Source organism: Caretta caretta, chromosome 5 (assembly GCF_965140235.1).
Source record: "Caretta caretta isolate rCarCar2 chromosome 5, rCarCar1.hap1, whole genome shotgun sequence".
Taxonomy (NCBI): domain Eukaryota; kingdom Metazoa; phylum Chordata; order Testudines; family Cheloniidae; genus Caretta; species Caretta caretta.
The window spans coordinates 78,304,701-78,324,703 of record NC_134210.1 but is presented as its reverse complement, the minus strand read 5'-3'; the positions used below and the strand labels follow the sequence as shown (position 1 = coordinate 78,324,703).

General features: G+C 40.9%; 1 protein-coding gene across 8 annotated transcripts in view; it reads right to left on the bottom strand.

Moving 5' to 3' along the window:
• The window catches only part of SRFBP1 (serum response factor binding protein 1), a 134,137-nt gene that overhangs the window by 90,289 nt on the left and 23,845 nt on the right, over positions 1-20,003 (bottom strand). For 2 of the 8 annotated variants that reach the window (XM_048849401.2, XM_048849398.2), the window contains exons 2-3: positions 12,165-12,249; positions 376-464 (exon numbers count right to left, since the gene is read on the bottom strand). The exons of 3 other annotated variants lie outside the window; for them this stretch is intronic. In XM_048849401.2, the coding sequence (XP_048705358.1) occupies positions 376-464; positions 12,165-12,200 (125 nt within the window). In that variant the 5' untranslated portion in view covers positions 12,201-12,249. The remainder of the gene's footprint in view (positions 1-375; positions 465-12,164; positions 12,250-20,003) is intronic. 3 more of the 8 variants (XM_075128620.1, XM_075128621.1, XM_048849399.2) reach the window with 3 other exon arrangements.

The window sequence follows — 20,003 nt, the reverse complement described above, 5'->3', positions numbered from 1 at the left end:
CATGAGACTTGACAGTTTAGTGAAAGGGGTTCATGGGTTGTTAAAGTTTGGGAACCACTGCCTTAGACTATATTAAGGTAAGTTAAATGTTGACACAAATCTATAAATAAGATTTACTACATCTTAGACACTTAATAATGCACATTCATAGAAGTACAGTGCAAGACCAATCCTGTTCTAAAAATATATTGTGTTCTTTAAAAGTATTAACTATTCAATTAATATACTGCCCTACTATCCACCTCAAATGTGTAGTGTTAAATAATGTTTTGTAGATACTCATTTCCCCCACAGTCTAGTCAATATTTACATGTCATTTAAAATAAATGCAGCATTAAAATTTTTTTTAAAAAAGGATTAAATATTAAAACTAACTTTTTTAACCTAAGTTTTGCAATGTGTCTGGTGAGTCTGCGAATGGTTAGAACTCTGGCCTTCTTCACCTCTTTTCTCATCTTCACAACCTATTTGAAAGGAGGACAATATGTTAGATAGCTATTTATCCTCGTGTACAGAAACTAATCAATGTATCTATTATGCCTTTGTTTTTTTTAAACTGATTCAACAAACAGAAAAATATCTGAACACAGTTCATGCCTCTGCTTAACAAAAAATCGTAGTTCAAATGAATTCAGATTCCTGTTAAACTCAAACTGCTTCCATAAACATCAGAGGAGGAAAACAAACCAACAGTCTAAAAATGTGTCTGAGGTCTGAACAGGAAGAGGACATGAAAAAGCCAAGGCATTCTTAACCAGCCATATTTTAATAATATTCTTAGAACCAGGCTGGCCTAGAGTTTTGAACAGCTTACATTTATTTTTTGCTCATTCATTTTGTATTCCCACCTTCATTGAAAATGCACCTGTACTTTTCTGTTAAAGTACAATATGGAACAAAACTACATTTAACTGACAATTTAAATGTTCTTTAAAAAGCCCCTAAAACTAACATTTATTCATTCTTCAATAATAGACTCTCTGTCAAAGGCCATTCTAAATTCTACAAGACCAAACAAATAGACAAACAAATGAAACCACATTGTTACATACCGACTGTCATTAAATTTAGTTTCATTTCCACCCCACAAATTTATACTTGCAAGTTGTAAATTTACAGACTTACATCAATATATATTTAATCCTACTTTAGTATTATTTCTCCCCAACCCACCTCACAAAAAACACATTTGAAAAATGTAGCATAGATAAACAGATGGTAAGTCCAGCAAGTTATCTAGGATCTTTTGCCATGAAATTTCTCCAGGGCCAAACTTATTGCAAGTTAGTGTTTTCATAAAGATACAAGAACTTTGAGATGTAGGATGATAATAGCATCTCATTGATGACTGATGACCTGGCCATTTGTGTACGTTAATACTGTAAAGAAATTTAAAACTATTTAGCAATAGATTTTCCAAATACATTTCTAGAACTCTCTTTTTTGAAGTGATTTACCATCATCAATAGTAACAGTGTTAAATGCTAAACCCACAAAGTGGAGAGAAAAAGAAATCAGAACAAAAACAGTGTCTGATTTTTTATTTGTGGTAAAGTTATAGCAAAATCCTAAAATTTACTCCTAGACAGAGAATTTGTACTGTATGCCAAGTTGCCATGCCCTTCTTAAAATTCCATAGAGGACTTTCTCTTTATTGTACCCGGAGTTTTTATTTTTAAACTACTGACAATTTTAAATACTTGAACATTCCCTATGCATATCTACATATAAAATCTAAAATACTGATATATCTGGGGCAAACCCTAAATGTTCTAACAGCTCATGGCATTAGGCATGCATCAAACTGAGACTGAATTAACTTCTCAGAAGTCTATGCAAGTCTTCTCCTGCCCAGTACAAGTGATATAATGTACTAGCTGCAGAAGTATCCAGTGGTACAAACAAGGTACCCTACCTCCCCCATGCGTTTACCATGTTCAACGTGATACAGTTTTTCTCCTCAGAGTATTAAATGGGGCAACATCCACAAGTGTTGGAGTTCTACCACCTTGTCATTCACAGCAGTAATTTAGTTGTAGGCCCTGCTCAGCATAGGGTCTTCTTTTTGCTCACAGACAAAATCTGTGTCATGAGCCAAGGCTTCCTAAATCTGGCAACCACTACCACTCCTGTCTGCAACCTGGATGAATGACCTGTGAATCTTAAACTTCCCTAAATTCTAATGACTAATTCTCCTAACTCAGCTAGATCCACCATTCCAGGATCTTCCCCAGGTGCTAGAATTGGGTTCAGCAGCCACTGTATTCAATTTTCTTAGCTCATGGATACATTTCCCACAGGTACTGCTAATCCGAGGATAGGACAACAGCGAGGGTAGAGCCATGTGTCATCCCACAGATAGCCATAGTCATCTGCAGAGGTAGGCCTTCAAATCAATGTGAATGCACTGTAGAAAGATGGTCTCCCCTGGGGTTCCTTCTGCCCCAGGCACAGGAGTCTGCACCAGGATCTGGCTATAAACAGAGTCCAACCGACCTTGCACTTCTGTCCCATTGATCCACACAGGGATCAATTATTTTGGCAGGTCCTGTCTTCCACACTCAGCTTTCCACTGTTCAAACCTTGGGATACTCACATTCCATAAAGGGGCACTCTCTTTGGGTGTGTTCTGGTTGCCCACATGAGAACAGGCCAACATGTTTTGGTCTGAGCCCATTCTCTCATCTGTTACCAACCTTGTCTGTTAGTGGCTTGGCATCTAAGTCCACACTATTCCCTCAGAGCAGCAGTGTCAGGAGCTGACCACACCCTTTAGGTTTTGTCCAGGCCCTTACTAGCCTGTTGCTGTGACTCGTCCAAAGTCAGTCATTCTAACTGACGAGATGCTAAAGATTAGGGCACTTGTCCCTGACGAACAGAGTGTGTTCTCTTCTGCCTGGGCTTCGTATCAGGTTGGGTTGGCTTGGCTTCTCAGCCCCAGGTTGTCCCCTGCCCTCATCTCTCCAGTTTCTCAGCAGTTGTACTGCCTCAGGCACCTTGGATAGTGCCTTAGTACTCACTTGGGCCCCACTGGGGAGTACTCACAAACTGCACAACCAGCACTAATTTGGCTACTTGAGCACCAGTCCACTCCTCCAGCCATAATCACTACCAGCAATGGTCTTTCAAATTTTGGACCACCACCAGTGGCTAGGCCAGATACATTTCCATCCAGAAATGGCAGCAGTATCTCTCTCTTCACTGAGATCAAGTCCAGGATGACAGCCTCACCCAGTGTGTAATCCCATATAGCCACACAAGGTCAAGCCCTCAGTAGGCTGCATGAGCCAGGTCAGTCAGGTAGCCTGTATCAGGCCCCTATGATCTCGAGGCCCTTGGGAGACCAATGCCACTCATTCAAAAGTGATCAAGAAAGCTTCAGGGTCATAGGCAGGCCATCTTAGTCAGTTTTCATGGGGGTCACGCTGTCAGGAGTGCCTCATGATTGAGTGCCTACCTCAGGGCAGACTGTCAAAAACAGGGCAGACACTCCAAACTGGTGCTATGCTCTATAATTAGATATCAACCCAGTAACACAGTCCCCTTAGGCTCTCCAGTCTATCTTGCCACCCAAGTTGGACTAAAGATCACAAAATATTCAGGTTACTTCCAGTCCCAGAGAAACAGTTTATACCTCAGTTCTCAAAGACAATGCTTCAAACCAATCCTTAATAAACTAACTAAAGGTTTATTAACTAGGAAAAAGAAATTAGAGAGTTATTTACAGGTTAAAGCAAGAAAGCATACACATGCAAATAAGTTACCATCTATGGTTCCTAAAGATGACAGACATAGTAATCTTTCAATTGAAAAGGTCTTTCAGGGTGGACCCAGGGCTAACCCCTGGGAATCTCTGCCTTAGTTTAATATCTCTAGCCCTGTGAGAGTTCAAACAGCAAAGAGATGAAAAATTTACTTTTGCCCATTTTATCTTTACATTTAAGCCTTCCAGCCCATGAGACGAACTCCCTAGCATGTAGCATTTCCAAGGTGTGATTGGACTACAAAGATTGGTGAATGACCCTGTCATAAATATAAAGGGAAGGGTAAACCCCTTTAAAATCCCTCCTGGCCAGGGGAAAGCTCCTCTCACCTGTAAAGGGTTAAGAAGCTAAAGGTAACCACGCTGGCACCTGACCAAAATGACCAATGAGGAGACAAGATACTTTCAAAAGCTGGGAGGAGGGAGAGAAACAGAGGGTCTGTCTATATGCTGCTTTTGCCAGGGATAGACAAGGAATGGAGTCTTAGAACTTTTAGTAAGTAATCTAGCTAGGTATGTGTTAGATTATGATTTCTTTAAATGGCTGAGAAAAGAATTGTGCTGAATAGAATGACTATTTCTGTCTGTGTGTCCTTTTTGTAATTTAAGGTTTTGCCTAGAGGGATTCTCTATGTTTTGAATCTAATTACCCTGTAAGGTATCTACCATCCTGATTTTACAGGGGGGATTCCTTTACTTCTATGTACTTCTATTTCTATTAAAAGTCTTCTTGTAAGAAAACTGAATGTTTTTTCATTGTTCTCAGATCCAAGGGTTTGGGTCTGTGGTCACCTATGCAAATTGGTGAGGATTTTTACCAAACCTTTCCCAGGAAGTGGGGTGCAAGGGTTGGGAGGATTTTGGGGGGAAAGACGTGTCCAAACTACGTTTCCCAGTAAACCCAGTTAGAGTTTGGTGGTGGCAGTGGATATTCCAAGGACAAAGGATAAAATTAATTTGTACCTTGGGGAAGTTTTAACCTAAGCTGGTGAAAGTAAGCTTAGGAGGTTTTCATGCAGGTCCCCACATCTGTACCCTAGTGTTCAGAGTGGGGGAGGAATCTTGACAACCCCATGTTCCTTAATTGCCCGTTTAATTTTGACAGGCCTCCTGAACGGGTGGAGGAGATGATTCACCTGCCTAGGTTCACAAGTTTAGAGCAAACATTTTCAAAGCTATAAACAAAATTTACATATTTTCTTAGCATGGATACAGGCATTACAAGTGAGATTATGAAATGCTTGTAAATTGTTGTATGCATTAGAGTCTAAACACTAAATACATTCTGATAAAAGACTAATACCTATTTTGAATAACATACAGGTGAGATGGCTTGATTTCCAGTTATGAGTTTGTCAGTGATCAGTTGATGCCTACAGACTTGGCATGAGCTGGCACCTGGTTTACTGGCATCACAAAAGGCACTGATGGAAGCACTGGCCCTGGGCTCACGGCCACAATCATCAGACCCTGGCTGCCCAGGCCAGCCACAGCTCCAACAGTAGCTGTTTAGCAGGTTTAGTTGTAAGTCTTTCTGCTGGCTCACCATCTTGCATAGCAGCTGGTGCTGTTGGGTTGTCTGCAGCTGTTGAGTAGTGCCCTGTTGCAACAGCTGCTGCTGGAATGGCTGTTGCTGGGTTAGTTGCCTGTTGTCTCTGGCTCTGTCAGTCACTCGTACCACTGCTGTGGACCAATTCTGCTTGGGTGCTCTGTCTCTCTCATGTATGGACTTAATTTCCCTCTAATCTACCCTAGGGTTAGCGTTGGGAAGCGAACACCTATATTCTCCAGTATTTGTAGCAGGCGACACCTCTCTAGTGTCCCCTTAGGTAAAGGGTGGGCACTGCTACTGTCTTGGACCCCAGGACACACACCTTTCGCTGTGCCATTAGATGAAGGATCCTAAACTTTCAGGAAGGCAAAAATGGGGGACGGGGGAAGGAGTACCAGCCCTTCTCCTTTCCGAGTGGGCCTGGATGACCAAGGCTCTCAAGCCATCTCCCCAGACAGCCACCCCTTCTTTCAAGGCCAAGGGGGCTCTGAGAAGAGGTCTGCTCTGGCCTAATTTTAAAGCCCAATCTGAAACCAACTAGAGCAGACAGTTCGAACTCCAACCAAGCACGAGCGTGTTGGTTGTTTTCGTACTTGTCCCAAACCGGACACTTGTAGTTGGGTCCTGTCGGGTTCAGGTCAAGTTTCAAGGATCTAACTGCCAGCCTGGACTTCATTTCTTTTTTTCCCCTGTGGAGCTGCTAGGGCAAATTACCTCCAGCCCCACTCTACCAACCCTACATGCCAGGCACTCTCTCTCCCAGTCCCGAGCAGCACATCTGAAGAAAGTCTGGTTTCCCCATGTCTCCAGGCCATTCCCTGCCAAATCTGTGGCAGCTCAAATACCGCCACTCTGAATTGGGGCTCAGCCTGCAGGGGCTTCCCTGTGATCATGCCCGTGATCCAGATCCAGCTCCCTCCAGCCAATGGCATCAGCAGCTGCGTGCCCAGTTTTTGCCAAATACCACAGCTCTATTGTATGTGCTACAGCGTGAGGTGCGCTGTGACTTGCTGGCACAACACACAACGCAGGGAGGTAACAGTGGTCAGCAGGAACGAGGCACACAATTGCCACTACATGGATCCCATGGGCAAGAAAAGGTGATCAGAGACTACCTGACTCAACTGAAGCCAGAGAGTACTGGGTTGTTTTCAACCCAACCCAACCCCGACACTTGTAGTTGGGTTCTGTCAAGATTCAAGGCTCTAGCTCTGAGTTGCAATCCTGCTCCTTTATAGTGCCAACTTGCATTAAGCAGGGATCCCTCCCTTTCTAGGACCCACCCATCTCCTGGCCTGACAAGCCTTACAGGTGTGCTGGGTTGAGGATGATTGCGTCCAGAGGAGCTGTAACATCTTCCTGACTCACGTGGGGATCTGCCCCATCACACCATGTGCTAAACTGTATTTATCTCGTCCTACCGACAACCTCAGCCTCACCATTAATACATCTCCATCAGGAATACTAACACTCCAAACCTCAGAAAAGCTTTAAAGAGCCAGTTCCCTTTCCGATGAACAACATGGGAAAAGAAAAGTCTCCCCCATGTGAAATTACCATCTCAAAATTACAGTCACAGGCCCTGTTGGGTAGTATTCAGTCCTGGACCAAAGACAGTTTAAGGTCTGATCTCTTATGGTTAGAAATAAGATATTTTCACCATTTGAAAGGAGACATGTACAACAGAGACCACAAAAGTAGTGGATAGCAAATGGTACTTACACAACATACTATACATTAAGTATGACACCAAGTAAAGATTTGCTGGCCTATGTATGTGATTTAAGATTGTAACCAAGATACCATCATAGTTAAGAGCCCAAGCCTCTGAATTGTACCGAAAGACTACTCTGCTGGTGGCTGAAACCAAAGTAGAGTTTATATATGCTCATGACCAAGACCTCATTTCTGCAAATACACATATGTTTAGATTTAGTAGTCCTAATAAGATCAGGATATTAATCACATGTGTAAAGTTAAGCATGTGCATAAGTATTTGAAGATTTGTGACTCAATTCTTGAAATGCACACTTCAGAGAGGAGAGTTTTAAAAGTCTACATGAAAGATAGTGGGCTACTATGATAATAAAAATTGTGTAAATACGCAGGCAGGAAAAGATGCAAAATGCTTCATGCATCTATGGTTGGAGAAAACATATTGTGTTATTTGATAACTGGTATGTGATCGTGAAATTGATGGCTATATTGTGCACACACACTATCAGAATTAAGAGACTGGCTGAACAAACAGATTTGCCAGCTCCTTACGAAGAGCCTGCTTAAAATATTCTAGAGTGTAAACTATGCAGGCATACCTCCCAAACTGCCACTGCCCAAAAATGGGACACAAAGAATGACAAATTTAATGTCAAAATTAGGGACACAAACAAAAAACAATCAAGAGCGGAGGAAACTTAAAATGCTGTAGGATTCAACCCAACATTATAAATTGTTATCTCAGTTTCACAATTCTTGTTTCTAATTTAAACAGCTGTCAACAATAAAAGTGAAGGGACCAAATTTGTGAAGAATGTAGGTTACCGGGACTAAAACGAGTGACACCCTTCAAAATAAGGGATATTTGAGAAATTTGCATCCAGGCTTCAATATAGGATAGTAAAAATCGGTGAAAGTACAGAACTGAATTATTCAGATTTTTCATGACAGACAAGAGTTTGTAAATATTAGAAGTTAAGTGCAACTAACCAAGTTAAAAAAAAAAGAGTAAAGATGATTTGTGTTCTGATTAAAGTTTCAATGGTAAAAAGGTCAAATATTTCAGCTGGGCTTTTATTGACTACGTGTACTCAACTCACTACATTCAGAATGCGAAGCACATTTTTCTCACAAGGTAGTACAGATCCTATTTCAATTTAATAGTAGTAGTTCTAATGCAGGAACATGTGTATACCATTCCACACGCTGAATAAACTAGAGGCTCTTAAAAGGTTAACCGCAAAGCAAAAAAAGTGTGTTTGCACCTTCAAACCAACTGGTCATGAATGTGAAGTCTGGGCGAACTGCAATAATTTACTATTCAGACATTTTCATGCCGGCAAACAACCTTCATCCAACAACTGTACAAACAGGAAGTATGTCTTTAAAAAGTCTTGCAAAGTTGTACTTTTTCAAAATGAGCATTGGAGACAAACGTCAACTACTGATGTGATAGGTAGTAATTGCTCAGAGCATCTCTCTCGCCCCTAAAAAAGAAACAGGTGCAAAGAGGACTTGGTGTAATTAAATAACTAGAGAGAAAACTATTTCCTTGGAGTTCATCACATTGCACATCTAGCTGTGATTTGACAACTGCAGTCTGTACAGTTGAATACACACTAGAAAACATTTAAGCTCAAGTTCATTTAGAACTTCTTAAACTAAGAAAAAATGAGTATGTCTTATTTCATAGGAAGCTTTAATAGTGGTTCTTTAACACTGCAGAAAAAAAATCCACACACTATAGTAAAAAAGCCAAAGATTATTCTTTGTATAAGGCATACACTAATTTAAAAAGCACAGCTTGTTATTACATAACCAAAACATATACATTTAGTTTCCTCTCCAACATGCTTTGTAATGTATTTTTCTAGGAACATTTAATGCAGATGGAGCATGTTTTTTACAGACCAACTGTGCCAAAAAAATCAACTTCTTCAGCTGTCAGCCAATTAAAGTTCAGTAGCTGGATAACAACAAGAACAAGAGGTATCCACTATCCAGCAGGCACAAAATGTCGAATTAGGTAATCTGTGGCCATTTCTTTCCCAGTGGTGTTGTGTGTGAATTGGGCTCTTGGAAGTCCTCCTGAAGTTACTCCCATGAAAACAACCAGCTCTTTGAAGCAGAGACTGTCTTTTTGTTCTGTGTTTGTATAGTGCCTAGCACAATGGGGTCCTGGTCATGACTGGGGCTCCTCATTGCTACAAATAATAAAAGATGATAATGTTCAGTGAGTTCTGACATCCAAAAATGGGATAGACGTTTCTTCCTTGGCTTACTGCTCAGTTGGGAAAGATTTTTTTTTTATTATTATTAAATTATATAGGGCCTATAGTCAAGCAGGACTCTGATGTTTCAGAAGGTCAAGCAGTAAAGGAAGTGGAAGCCCTCTTCAATGAAATCTCTAAAATGACTGGGGTATGAGGTAGGCCCATGACCATATATCAGAACTCCCCATACTTAGTAGCCTCTGAAACTTGGTGATGGGGAGTTCCTTCCACACAGATATAAAAATACAAACAAAAATCAGAAGAGACTAATTATAGCCCAGAGGTAAACCTCAAACCAAATAATTTCCTCTGTCAACAGCAGCCCTGGAAAATTACATTCTAGAGTGGCTGGAAGTCCACAGACTACGTGGCTACCAGTGGAAAGAATGACCAAGAATTGTTTGCAATGCAGGATGGGAATGATGGGGCTCTCCTTCCGCCAAGAGAGCTCTGCCATTCGTTGCAGAATGGTGCTGTCTAGTTGGCTTAGATCTAAAACCACTAAAACTTGAGAAGTCATTGTGAAAAGAAAACCAGTTTTAGTGTCTTTAAACACAAATGTGTAACACACACCAGCAAAGCAAAAGATACATCAACACATTTAACAAGTCATCCCCAGGAATCTTGCCAGAAATAATGCATGCAACTCTATGCTGCGTCTCAGAGATACAGCACAGAACTCACAACCCAGGAGAAGGGCACAGCTATGGTGGCTTCAAGCCCTCTATGCACCCTCCTGATTCTGGGCTATTCCAGGGACTGGAGAAGCCTCCGGCATAATTTAACAGGAGATCACAGTGATGCCTTCGGACCTTATAATTTATAGACTATGAAATTTAGACTCCTAGTGCTGTCTAAATTACAGCAGCTTCCTGTGTTGCTCCATGGGTTGCAATGCTACCCAGAATCTCTGCAATACTGTATGCTGGGCCCTGCCCTCAACATACTCCCTATGCCATTTCTTCAAGGGTGTCTTAGACCACTCGCTCTCAACCTTTCCAGACTACTGTACCCCTTTCAGGAGACTGATTTCTCTTGCATACCCCCAAATTTCACCTCATTTAAAAACTACTTGCTTACAAAATCAGACAAAAATACAAAAGCGTAACAGCACATTATAACTGAAAAATTGCTTACATTCTCATTTTTACCATATAATTATAAAAAATAAATGGATTGGAATATCAATATTATACTTACATTTCAGTGTATAGTACATAGAACAGTATAAACATGTTATTGTCTGTATGAAATTTTAGTTTGTACGGACTTCGCTAGTGCTTTTTATGTAGCCTGTTGTAAAACAATTTAGATGAGCTGATATACCCCCTGGAAGACCTCTGCATACCCACTGTTTTAGAAGGTAGGCCGATGACTATCCCAACCAAAACCTGGCTTTTAGGGCCCTTTACACTGCTCCAGACCTTTTACCTAACATAAAGGGGCTGGAAAGGAGTGAGGGTCTCACCCAATATATATCAATTACAACTAAAACTAAGCATATACTTATGCATGCTTTACAGTATATTTACAGTAACTCCCCACTTAACGTCCTCTCACTTAACATTGTTTCAATCTTACGTCCCTGCTCAATTACAGAACATGCTCCATTTAAAGTTGTGCAATGCTTCGCTATAACATCGTTTGGCTGCCTGTTTTGTCCACAGCTGGCAGCCCCCCATCAGCTCCTCTACGCCCCCCCCCCAGCGCCTTCCGCCCACCAGCAGACCCCACGGACCAGCGCCTTCCCCCTCCTCCTGCCCACAGCAATCAGCTGGCTTGTGGTATTCAAGAGGGAGGGGGGAGGTGCAAGGACTTGGCGTGCAGGCTCCCCATCCCTCCCCTGACTCCCTAACACCTCAAACCATCGGATTGCCACGGGCAGGAGGCAGGGGAAGGAGGGGGGAGGCTGGGCGCCGAGTCCTTGCTCCTCCTTCCACCCTCCTTCCCCCTGAACATTGCAAGCCAGCTGATTGCCGAGGGCAGGAGGGAGGAGCGAGGATGCAGCACGCCTCCCCTCTCCCTCCTCAACACAGCTTGTCACGGCCAGGAGGCAGGGGAGGGAGGGAGAGCCTGCGCGCCATGTCCTTGCTCCTCCCCCGTTTCTCCTGAACACCGCAAGCCAGCTGATTGCTGTGGGCAGGACGGAGGAGAGAGGACGTGGTGTGCGGAGTAAAAGGGGGAGAAGGGAGGGAAGACAAGGCGAGTTAAGGGTGGGGGGTTGGGGAAAGGGGTGGAGCGGGCAGGCCAAGGGTTGAGCCCCCCACCCCTGGTGCTTGCAGAGTATGGGAAGCTGCCGCTGCTGCTGCGCAACGTGCTTCTCCTAGCCTACGGCACCTTCAGCCTCCTTGCCTGCCTCATTGTGTCCAGTTCCAGTGGGCTGTGCCTGGGTGGGGTAAGGTGGTGGCACCTCTTGACTATAGTACTGTACTGCCAAAAAAAAAAAATACCCTGGAACCTAACCCCCACATTTACATTCATTCTTATGGGGAAATTGGATTCACTTAACTTGGTTTCACTTGAAGCCGCATTTTTCAGGAACATAACTACAACGTTAAGTGAGGAGTTACTGTATTCACAACTTAAATATTTGGATCAGTGATAACAGATGAATCAGAGTTCTGTATTTTGCATTTAAACAAATAATCTTGCAATAAATTCAAGTATGTCAGATTCATATATACTAGGTTTATCTATATTAAAATAATCATAACATCTTGCACTTCTAGAGTATATTCCATTAGAAGATAGCAAAGCATTTTACATAACACCAATGGAAATAATTCTGACCACCACAGTTAAGTATATAAATATCCTAATTTTGAAGATGAAAAGTGAGGTATAAAAGTTATGGTCTCACAGTAATTCTATGGAACAGATAGGATAAAATCCACATCACTGGACTCCTAGTCCTGTGTTTAAATCACTGGAGCATAATTTCCTTTCTACAGAAAGAAGAAACATTGAAAAAGAACAAGTTAGCAGAGTACATAACAAAACTGACTTTAGATATAATTTGACTTGTAATTATAAGACGCTTAATCAGTATAGTAAGTTTAATCATCACTGTAGCTTTATTATACTGATAGGTTAAAATGTCAAAACGGCCCCATAGTTATGGTCCGAACCTGGGAAAATATATTTTGTACCATTCTGTAGTGTCATTATTGGATAATGGAACTCTAGAAGAGAATGTGAAATATATGACATGTTGACTTGCATTCCAGCACTAGGAATGCCTTCCCAGCATTTAGTAGTTTCTCAGAAGTGCTGGTCCCCAAGCTGTCAGGGTTAAAAACTAGACAGTTCAGTCATGCTTTGCTCCTCCAAGTTTTCTTCTAGTGTGCTTTTGCAAATATTGTTTACAATAATTTTGCAGAAAAAAAAGAGTGCTTAATTGCATTCTAATCCTAAACAGAATACTTTTTCAGCTCTCTGCCATTTCAGTGGTCAAATATCAATATGGAGAAACATATAACTTGAGAATTATATTGGCTAGTTATGGAAGTACTCACATGCTTAAAAATAGGCATATGCTGAAGTATTTTGCTGAATCGGGGTGTCACTGCTTGAAGTCTCTCAAATGGATAAAGATCTGCCTCTCCTGTCCTCCTTCTACACAGCCTATATTCCATCCATATACAACTCCCATCACCCTAACCTCTCTTGTGTACTGTCCAAAGACTGCAGGAGGGGAGCCCCACTTTGGTAGGCCTTGTAAGATCTGTTAGGACAAGGCTTCCCTCCTTTTAGCCGTATACCTCCACCCAATTTAAATTCCTAAACAAAAAACTGTTAGAGATAAAATTAAAAAGTGTACTTCAGTAGAGTTCACCATACTCCATCCCCATCAAAAGTTACTTTCTTAAAAAAAAATTCTACAACTTCCAAAAAAATCCAAATATTAGACCAGTTAATGAACAGGGGATTTAACCATTTCTCTGCCATGTTATCCTTCACCTACCGTCTAAAATTTGCAACAAGTACTGTGTAGAAGTCAGACAGCTGAGATTCTTCTTTTTCCCCTCACTCCTTATTGTGAGAGTTATATAGTTTTTACCATCTTACTCAAAACCTTTATCAATTAGGATCCTGTAAAAGATTTACCATTTTCATTACTGTGCCAAGCGTAATGGAGGCTTGGGAGAATTCTTTAGATTCATTACACGATGTGTTATCCCCGAGGCATACTAGTTTTTTCTGATACCCACAAAATATTCACAGCTCTAACATCTTTTCCCTGAAGTAGAAGCAGAGTTATTAAACTTGCTCTTTAAGGTTGGGTCGGAGGATGTTACTTACCATTAAATATTTTCATCTTGGTTAACGTGACTGAACTTAGTGACATGCTTACCAAAACTAGCCTCTGATCAAGACTGCTGCACCGACCAACTTTATAGGACAAGTAGCATTTGCTTTTACATAGTGTGAAGCAAAACAAATGCATGACAGAAGAGAAGAAAGTGTCACTGCATACAATGCACACACTTTCCTATTTCTTTCTTATTTGAGAAATTACCTGTACAATTTAAAGTTGGAAATTTCCACAAACAGTGCTTTGCTGGTTTCTTGATAAGAAGTGGGGAATTTCTAGATAAGGGAGACCATAAAATCCTTTATTATTTATTTAATTTTAATGTATTTATTTATTGAAATCCTTCCACTTGCCTGGCTGATACCCCAAAAAAACAAAAAACTATAGCTCCACATATGCATTAATGATAACTGAATCTCAGATACAGGCCTAGAAAGACATTCATACATAAAATTTAAATTAATATCAAAGGCCTCTGCTAAAGAGATTTGTCCTCACTCTCTCCTCGCATTAGCCTTTTTTAAAGCCCATCAATTTCAAGGACCTCGACTGTGGTGGAAATATTCTCAAAGGAATATTACATTAGAATTAAATGTTATTCTTGGCTGCATTTGGGGCTTGTTTTAAAGTTTGTAGAGGGAGCTCATCTCCAAATTAAGCGAACATTTGGCCAATTTATTTTTAATCTAGGAGAACATGACTAAAGATTTGTGAGATGTATCAAGAAAGGTACAGGCCTATATTTTCAACTACAGGGGCAGCACAGAGTTCAAAATGCATTACGCAACAGTTAACTATCCAGTTGGTTAAGGGACAAAAATAAGCAATGCGCATATATTCTCCCAGGACTAGCTTGGTGTATTCTGTTCTAAAATATTGAAATACAGGTACTAGATGATCTGGCAAAAAGAAAAGGAGTACTTGTGGAACCTTAGAGATTAACAAATTTATTTGAGCATAAGCTTTCGTGAGCTACAGCTCACTTCATTGGATGCATTCAGTGGAAAATACAGTGGGGAGATTTATATACACAGAGAACCTGTCTGGATAAGACTTCAAAAAGACATTATAAAAATCAGAGCTTTTTATTCTGTTGCTGTGTACAAGCAGCAGATAATTTTGCATACAAGAATCATTTAAATCACCCAGGTCATAATTCATCTTTAAACTTTTAGTCGTTAAAGAAATGTACTTCCATAATTGTTATCTTCATCTCAAATATATCAGCCCAGAAATGGATAGTCATTTCATTTTCCCTTGAGCAGTCTGAAGCAAATACAACTATTCACGTAGGGCTTGATCCTATAAGATTCTGAGCGCTACAGCCCTAATTCAACAAAGCACGTCAGCCTAGGATATAGCCCTTAAACAGATAATATTGGGCTACAATTTGGAGCCCTTTCATCCATTTCTGGTGGACTCTGCTCAAGTTCTAGCCATGGTTTTCACATCTGTGAAGCTAAATCAATCAGGGAACCACTGTATTCCTGGTAACAGATTTAGCATCTACCATTATAAGCAGAAGAAGGTCACCCTCTATAGAAGAAGCAACCTGGACTTGTGCTACCAATCCCAGGAGACCTTGGAAGACATTTCTCACGTAAAAATATACATGATCACATTTTATTGTTTTCACCACACAGATCTATGGGTCCTCTTACTTTGAAACCTCTCCTTCCTCCTCTTCCTTCTGTGTCACTATCTTCTTTTCTTTATTCTTCCTCAGTTTTCATTTCATACAGGCCAATAAAGGTTTCAAATGAATAGTGTACAACTGCACTTTAGTACAGTGTAATATTAGGTGGTATTTTTTATTCATTTACTTTTTATTTCTTCCCCAAAAATAAACACATACCTTGAACTAAACTGAAACTTTAAAGGTTGCCCTTATAAGATTACCACCTATTGTTGTCTGCTCATATTCAATGAAGTCTCTTTGTAAAGATATTGTACATCTGTTCTTTCTGTAACAACTTGGACTACACAAGTGTCAACTTTCAAAAATGTCAAGACTTGAAAGGGGAACTTTACTCTTAGGAAGTCCTCTTCACATTTTCTACAGGCTTTTGTCATAGAAATTTGGCTAGATGTAAGTTTATCTAAAGAAATAATCTCTAATCTTTTTTCCCCTATTGGGAAATATAAGCCCTATGATAATTGACTGCTTTGACCTATTAAGCTCAATGAACACAACACTATTAAACTTTAGAAAAAAAATTCTATATACCCTAAATATCAACACCTTAACAGCAACCAGTGAATATCACACACAGGAAGCAAAGTTAGATGTACAGGGGTGAAGACGACTAGGAGTACATTTCAAACAGAATGACCAAATACAAGGAAACTGAGGCTCAGGAGTAGGACTGGATTCTTTTATTCAGATAAATAATTGAATCAAAGCCACAAAAAAGAGCTTTGATAAAAACATGTTTGAAGCTGACCAACTCCTTTATTTTAAATAGGGTTTTCCAGAGGGTGATAACGTGAAAAAGATTTACCACTGCATTGGGGGACACAAGCTTGTACTTCTGATGCAAAGAAATAGGATATAGGAAAAGAACAGAGAACAGGAGGAAATGAAATCAGAAGTATAGTGAATTTATTCAAAAAGTGCCTTTGTGCATTTTTCCACAGCTGTTCCAAAACATTCCTGTTTTTATTTCATCTGAAAGTTTCACAGTTTTGCTTCAGTCCTTTTCATATTTTATTTGGAGAGGGTGAATACCCTGCATTTGCCTGGGACCGCTATAGATACCAAAAGAGGAAGAGGGCTTTCTGCTGCCCACAAGTAGGCTTTGGTATTACTGGCCAGCCAGATTGTGAAACATAGCCGCATGGAGAATTTCTGTGTTAGCAAGTGTTTATATCCCACAAGAAAGGGTTCCTCCTGAGGGTACTTCTATCATTTGTGTATTTCCTTCCTTCAATAGGAACTCTGTGCCCCACCTGGCGTTTACAGATTAAGCCAGATTGAGCACTGGTTTAACAAAGTTTGATATTGAATTTTGCTTGAAATTACAATGGGAACAGTAGTTTGCCTTCTACACACAAACGCTTTCCGCAAGAAAAAGCGGATAGTGGGGGTGAAGCCCATGGGAGAGGATAAGAGAAGGAATAAAGAGCTTCAAATACCCCTGCTAGATGTTTGATTGACAGTGTACTTTTCATAGAATCATAGAATATCAAGGTTGGAAGGGACCTCAGGAGGTCATCTAGTCCAACCCCCTGCTCAAAGCAAGACCAATCCCCAATTTTTGGCCCAGATCCCTAAACGGCCCCCTCAAGGACTGAACTCACAACCCTGGGTTTAGCAGGCCAATGCTCAAACCACTGAGCTATCCCTCCCCCCATATATAATTTATACTAAGCTCCTACCTGCGTAGTTAATCCTCCCCCAGACAGCCTATAAGCCCCAACCTACATGAGATGCCACATATCACTGCCACCATCTTTTAAGTGCTACTTATTACTGCCATGGAAGGTTTCAGCAAGTCTATTTTTATGCTTTAGCATTGGCATCCCACTTTCTCACTCCAGCTACTCTCTCCCTTCCTCGTAAAGGAGCACTGTTAACCGCTGCTCAGCACACTCTTTCAGTCCTGTTTTCCATCACCATCATGGATCCCCCTCACACGCTCCCTTCCAGACTCATCGCTGGCAACTTCAACCTCTGTGTCAGCACTCTCTCAGACGCTTATGCTACACACATGATGGGTCTCCTTTGATCTTTTACTCGACTTGGTATCCATCCAAAACTGCTCTCATAGAAACAGATTCATTGAGAGAGGTCAAATTACTCATCTCCCCATACTAGCATGTGTCAGGTCTCCGAGAAATTACTCCTAACCCAGAGGTCCCCAAACTGTGAGGCACGTCCCATAGGAGAGCACGGCTGGGGCCTGGGTCAGCCCACACAGGGGGAAGAGAAGGAGCTCCACCCAGCTCCGCCCCGTGCCTGCAGCCCTGCTCCCGGGACCCCAGCTGCTGGCATTGGCCCCTGACCAAGGCTCTGCTCCCAGCCCTGTCCCGCTCCCTGTTGTGACCCCAGCCTCAGTCCCCTTACTCCTGTCTGTGTCCCCCCTCCCAGAGCCACATCCCCTCTCCTGGCTCATGGGAAGGGGGGCGTGAGGTAAAAGGTTGGAGACCACTGTCCTAAGCCCTCACAAAATTGGACACTGGATACAGGCATAAAAATGATGCTGAAAAAGGAGACATGAATGCTGCCTGAAGATGGCTTCCCCAAATACTGATAGACTCTATAGGCTATATTTTGAAATAAATTGATGCATCACAGAAGTTTCAAATTTAAGAGAAAAACTGTATTTTATCTTAGAGATTCAGTTATTCAAGGCCTGTTGCTTTCAGGAGCTCTAAGTCACTATTAAACTCTTCATTGACACAGAGTATTAATCAAAATTCCTATTATCTCTTCCAGCTTGCTCTGCCCCACAATAGGCTTTCTAATAATTCTGAGTGAAAAAAGAGTGGCTCCTACAGCAGCACTCTTTTATTTAAAGAAGAAAAATGATGCCTTAATATTTCAGAGTTGTGATGTGAATCCTCAGGAATGATTCCCTTGTGCTGGGCAAATTTAGTTTTCCATTGGCCGATTTCATTCTCAGGGCCAGTCCTTATTTTCCATTCAATGGAGGGTTCCTAAACAACGAGGGCAATTTGGGAAATATGCAAAAGAGAAGAGCACAGAGATGATTCCCAGATAAACAACATATTAATCAACTTTAAAATGGGTAGAGAGAATCCTTGTTTGAAAGTGGTTTATTCACGTTAATTTGATTTGATATAATGAGGTTATTGTTTGGAAGCGGATTAAGCTAAGCCAGAACAAGGTACTCTTACTCTAGAATCAGAGTATCCACATAGGGAGCTATTCCAGAATTACTCTTGTGCTTTACATTCACACTTAATTTAATCAAAAATAATTTTTAAGACTAGACAAAACAAGCTATTTAGGGACCCCGTTCATATCTCCTCCAAAAAAGAGCTTTGCAGTGTTTTTATAGACATTCGCTAAAATGTTGTCTCTTACTCTGAGCTTCTGTTCCTACTCATTACTACAACGTATCTGCACTGTACACATATCAGTGCATCTATTTTTACCACTGATGTTTAATTAGCTTCAATTTTCTGTTCAACTATATGCATTTTTCATCCAAAATCCTAAAATTTCCTATCCCTGGATACTATTTGAATACAACGGTATTTTTAATCTGATGACTTTTCAATGAGATTGCTTAGTGCTGATTCACGTTAAATGTCTGACTGACCTCAGAGGAAGTTTTTTTTAAACAGGCCCTGCACCACATGGTATGTCAGCTTCCAATACCTAACTGAGTGAATGTGTTTCAGAGTAGCAGCCGTGTTAGTCTGTATCCGTAAAAAGAAAAGGAGTACTTGTGGCACCACAGGGACTAACAATGAAGTAAATGAAGAGACTAACGATGAAGTGAGCTGTAGCTCACGAAAGCTTATGTTCAAATAAATTTGTTAGTCTCTAAGATGCCACAAGTACTCCTTTTCTTTTTGAGTGAATGTGAACAGAGTCCTGGATCTCAGACAGCAAACTAAGTTTGTGAAACAGAATGCCTAGATAACCCTGACTTACAGTGTGGTAACCTGGAGATCTCTGGGTCTAATTCCACAATGATTTTAATGGAGTTACTCTAAGAATGATTACTCAATTCCTATGCCACATATGATATTAGCCTTTAATTAAATATTGGAACTATGAGATGGAAAGCTGTCATAAATATAAAGGGAAGGGTAAACCCCTTTGAAATCCCTCCTGGCCAGGGGAAAGCTCCTCTCACCTGTAAAGGGTTAAGAAGCTAAAGGTAACCTCGCTGGCACCTGACCAAAATGACCAATGAGGAGACAAGATACTTTCAAAAGCTGGGAGGAGGGAGAGAAACAAAGGGTCTGTGTGTCTGTCTATATTCTGTCTTGGCCGGGGATAGACCAGGAATGGAGTCTTAGAACTTTTAGTAAGTAATCTAGCTAGGTATGTGTTAGATTATGATTTCTTTAAATGGCTGAGAAAAGAACTGTGCTGAATAGAATAACTATTTCTGTCTGTGTATCTTTTTTGTAACTTAAGGTTTTTGCCTAGAGGGGTTCTCTGTGTTTTTGAATCTAATTACCCTGTAAGATATCTACCATCCTGATTTTACAGGGGGGATTTCTTTATTTCTATTTACTTCTATTTTTATTAAAAGTCTTCTTGTAAGAAAACTGAATGCTTTTTCATTGTTCTCAGATCCAAGGGTTTGGGTCTGTGGTCACCTATGCAAATTGGTGAGGCTTTTTATCCAACATTTCCCAGGAAAGGGGGGGTGCAAGTGTTGGGAGGATTGTTCATTGTTC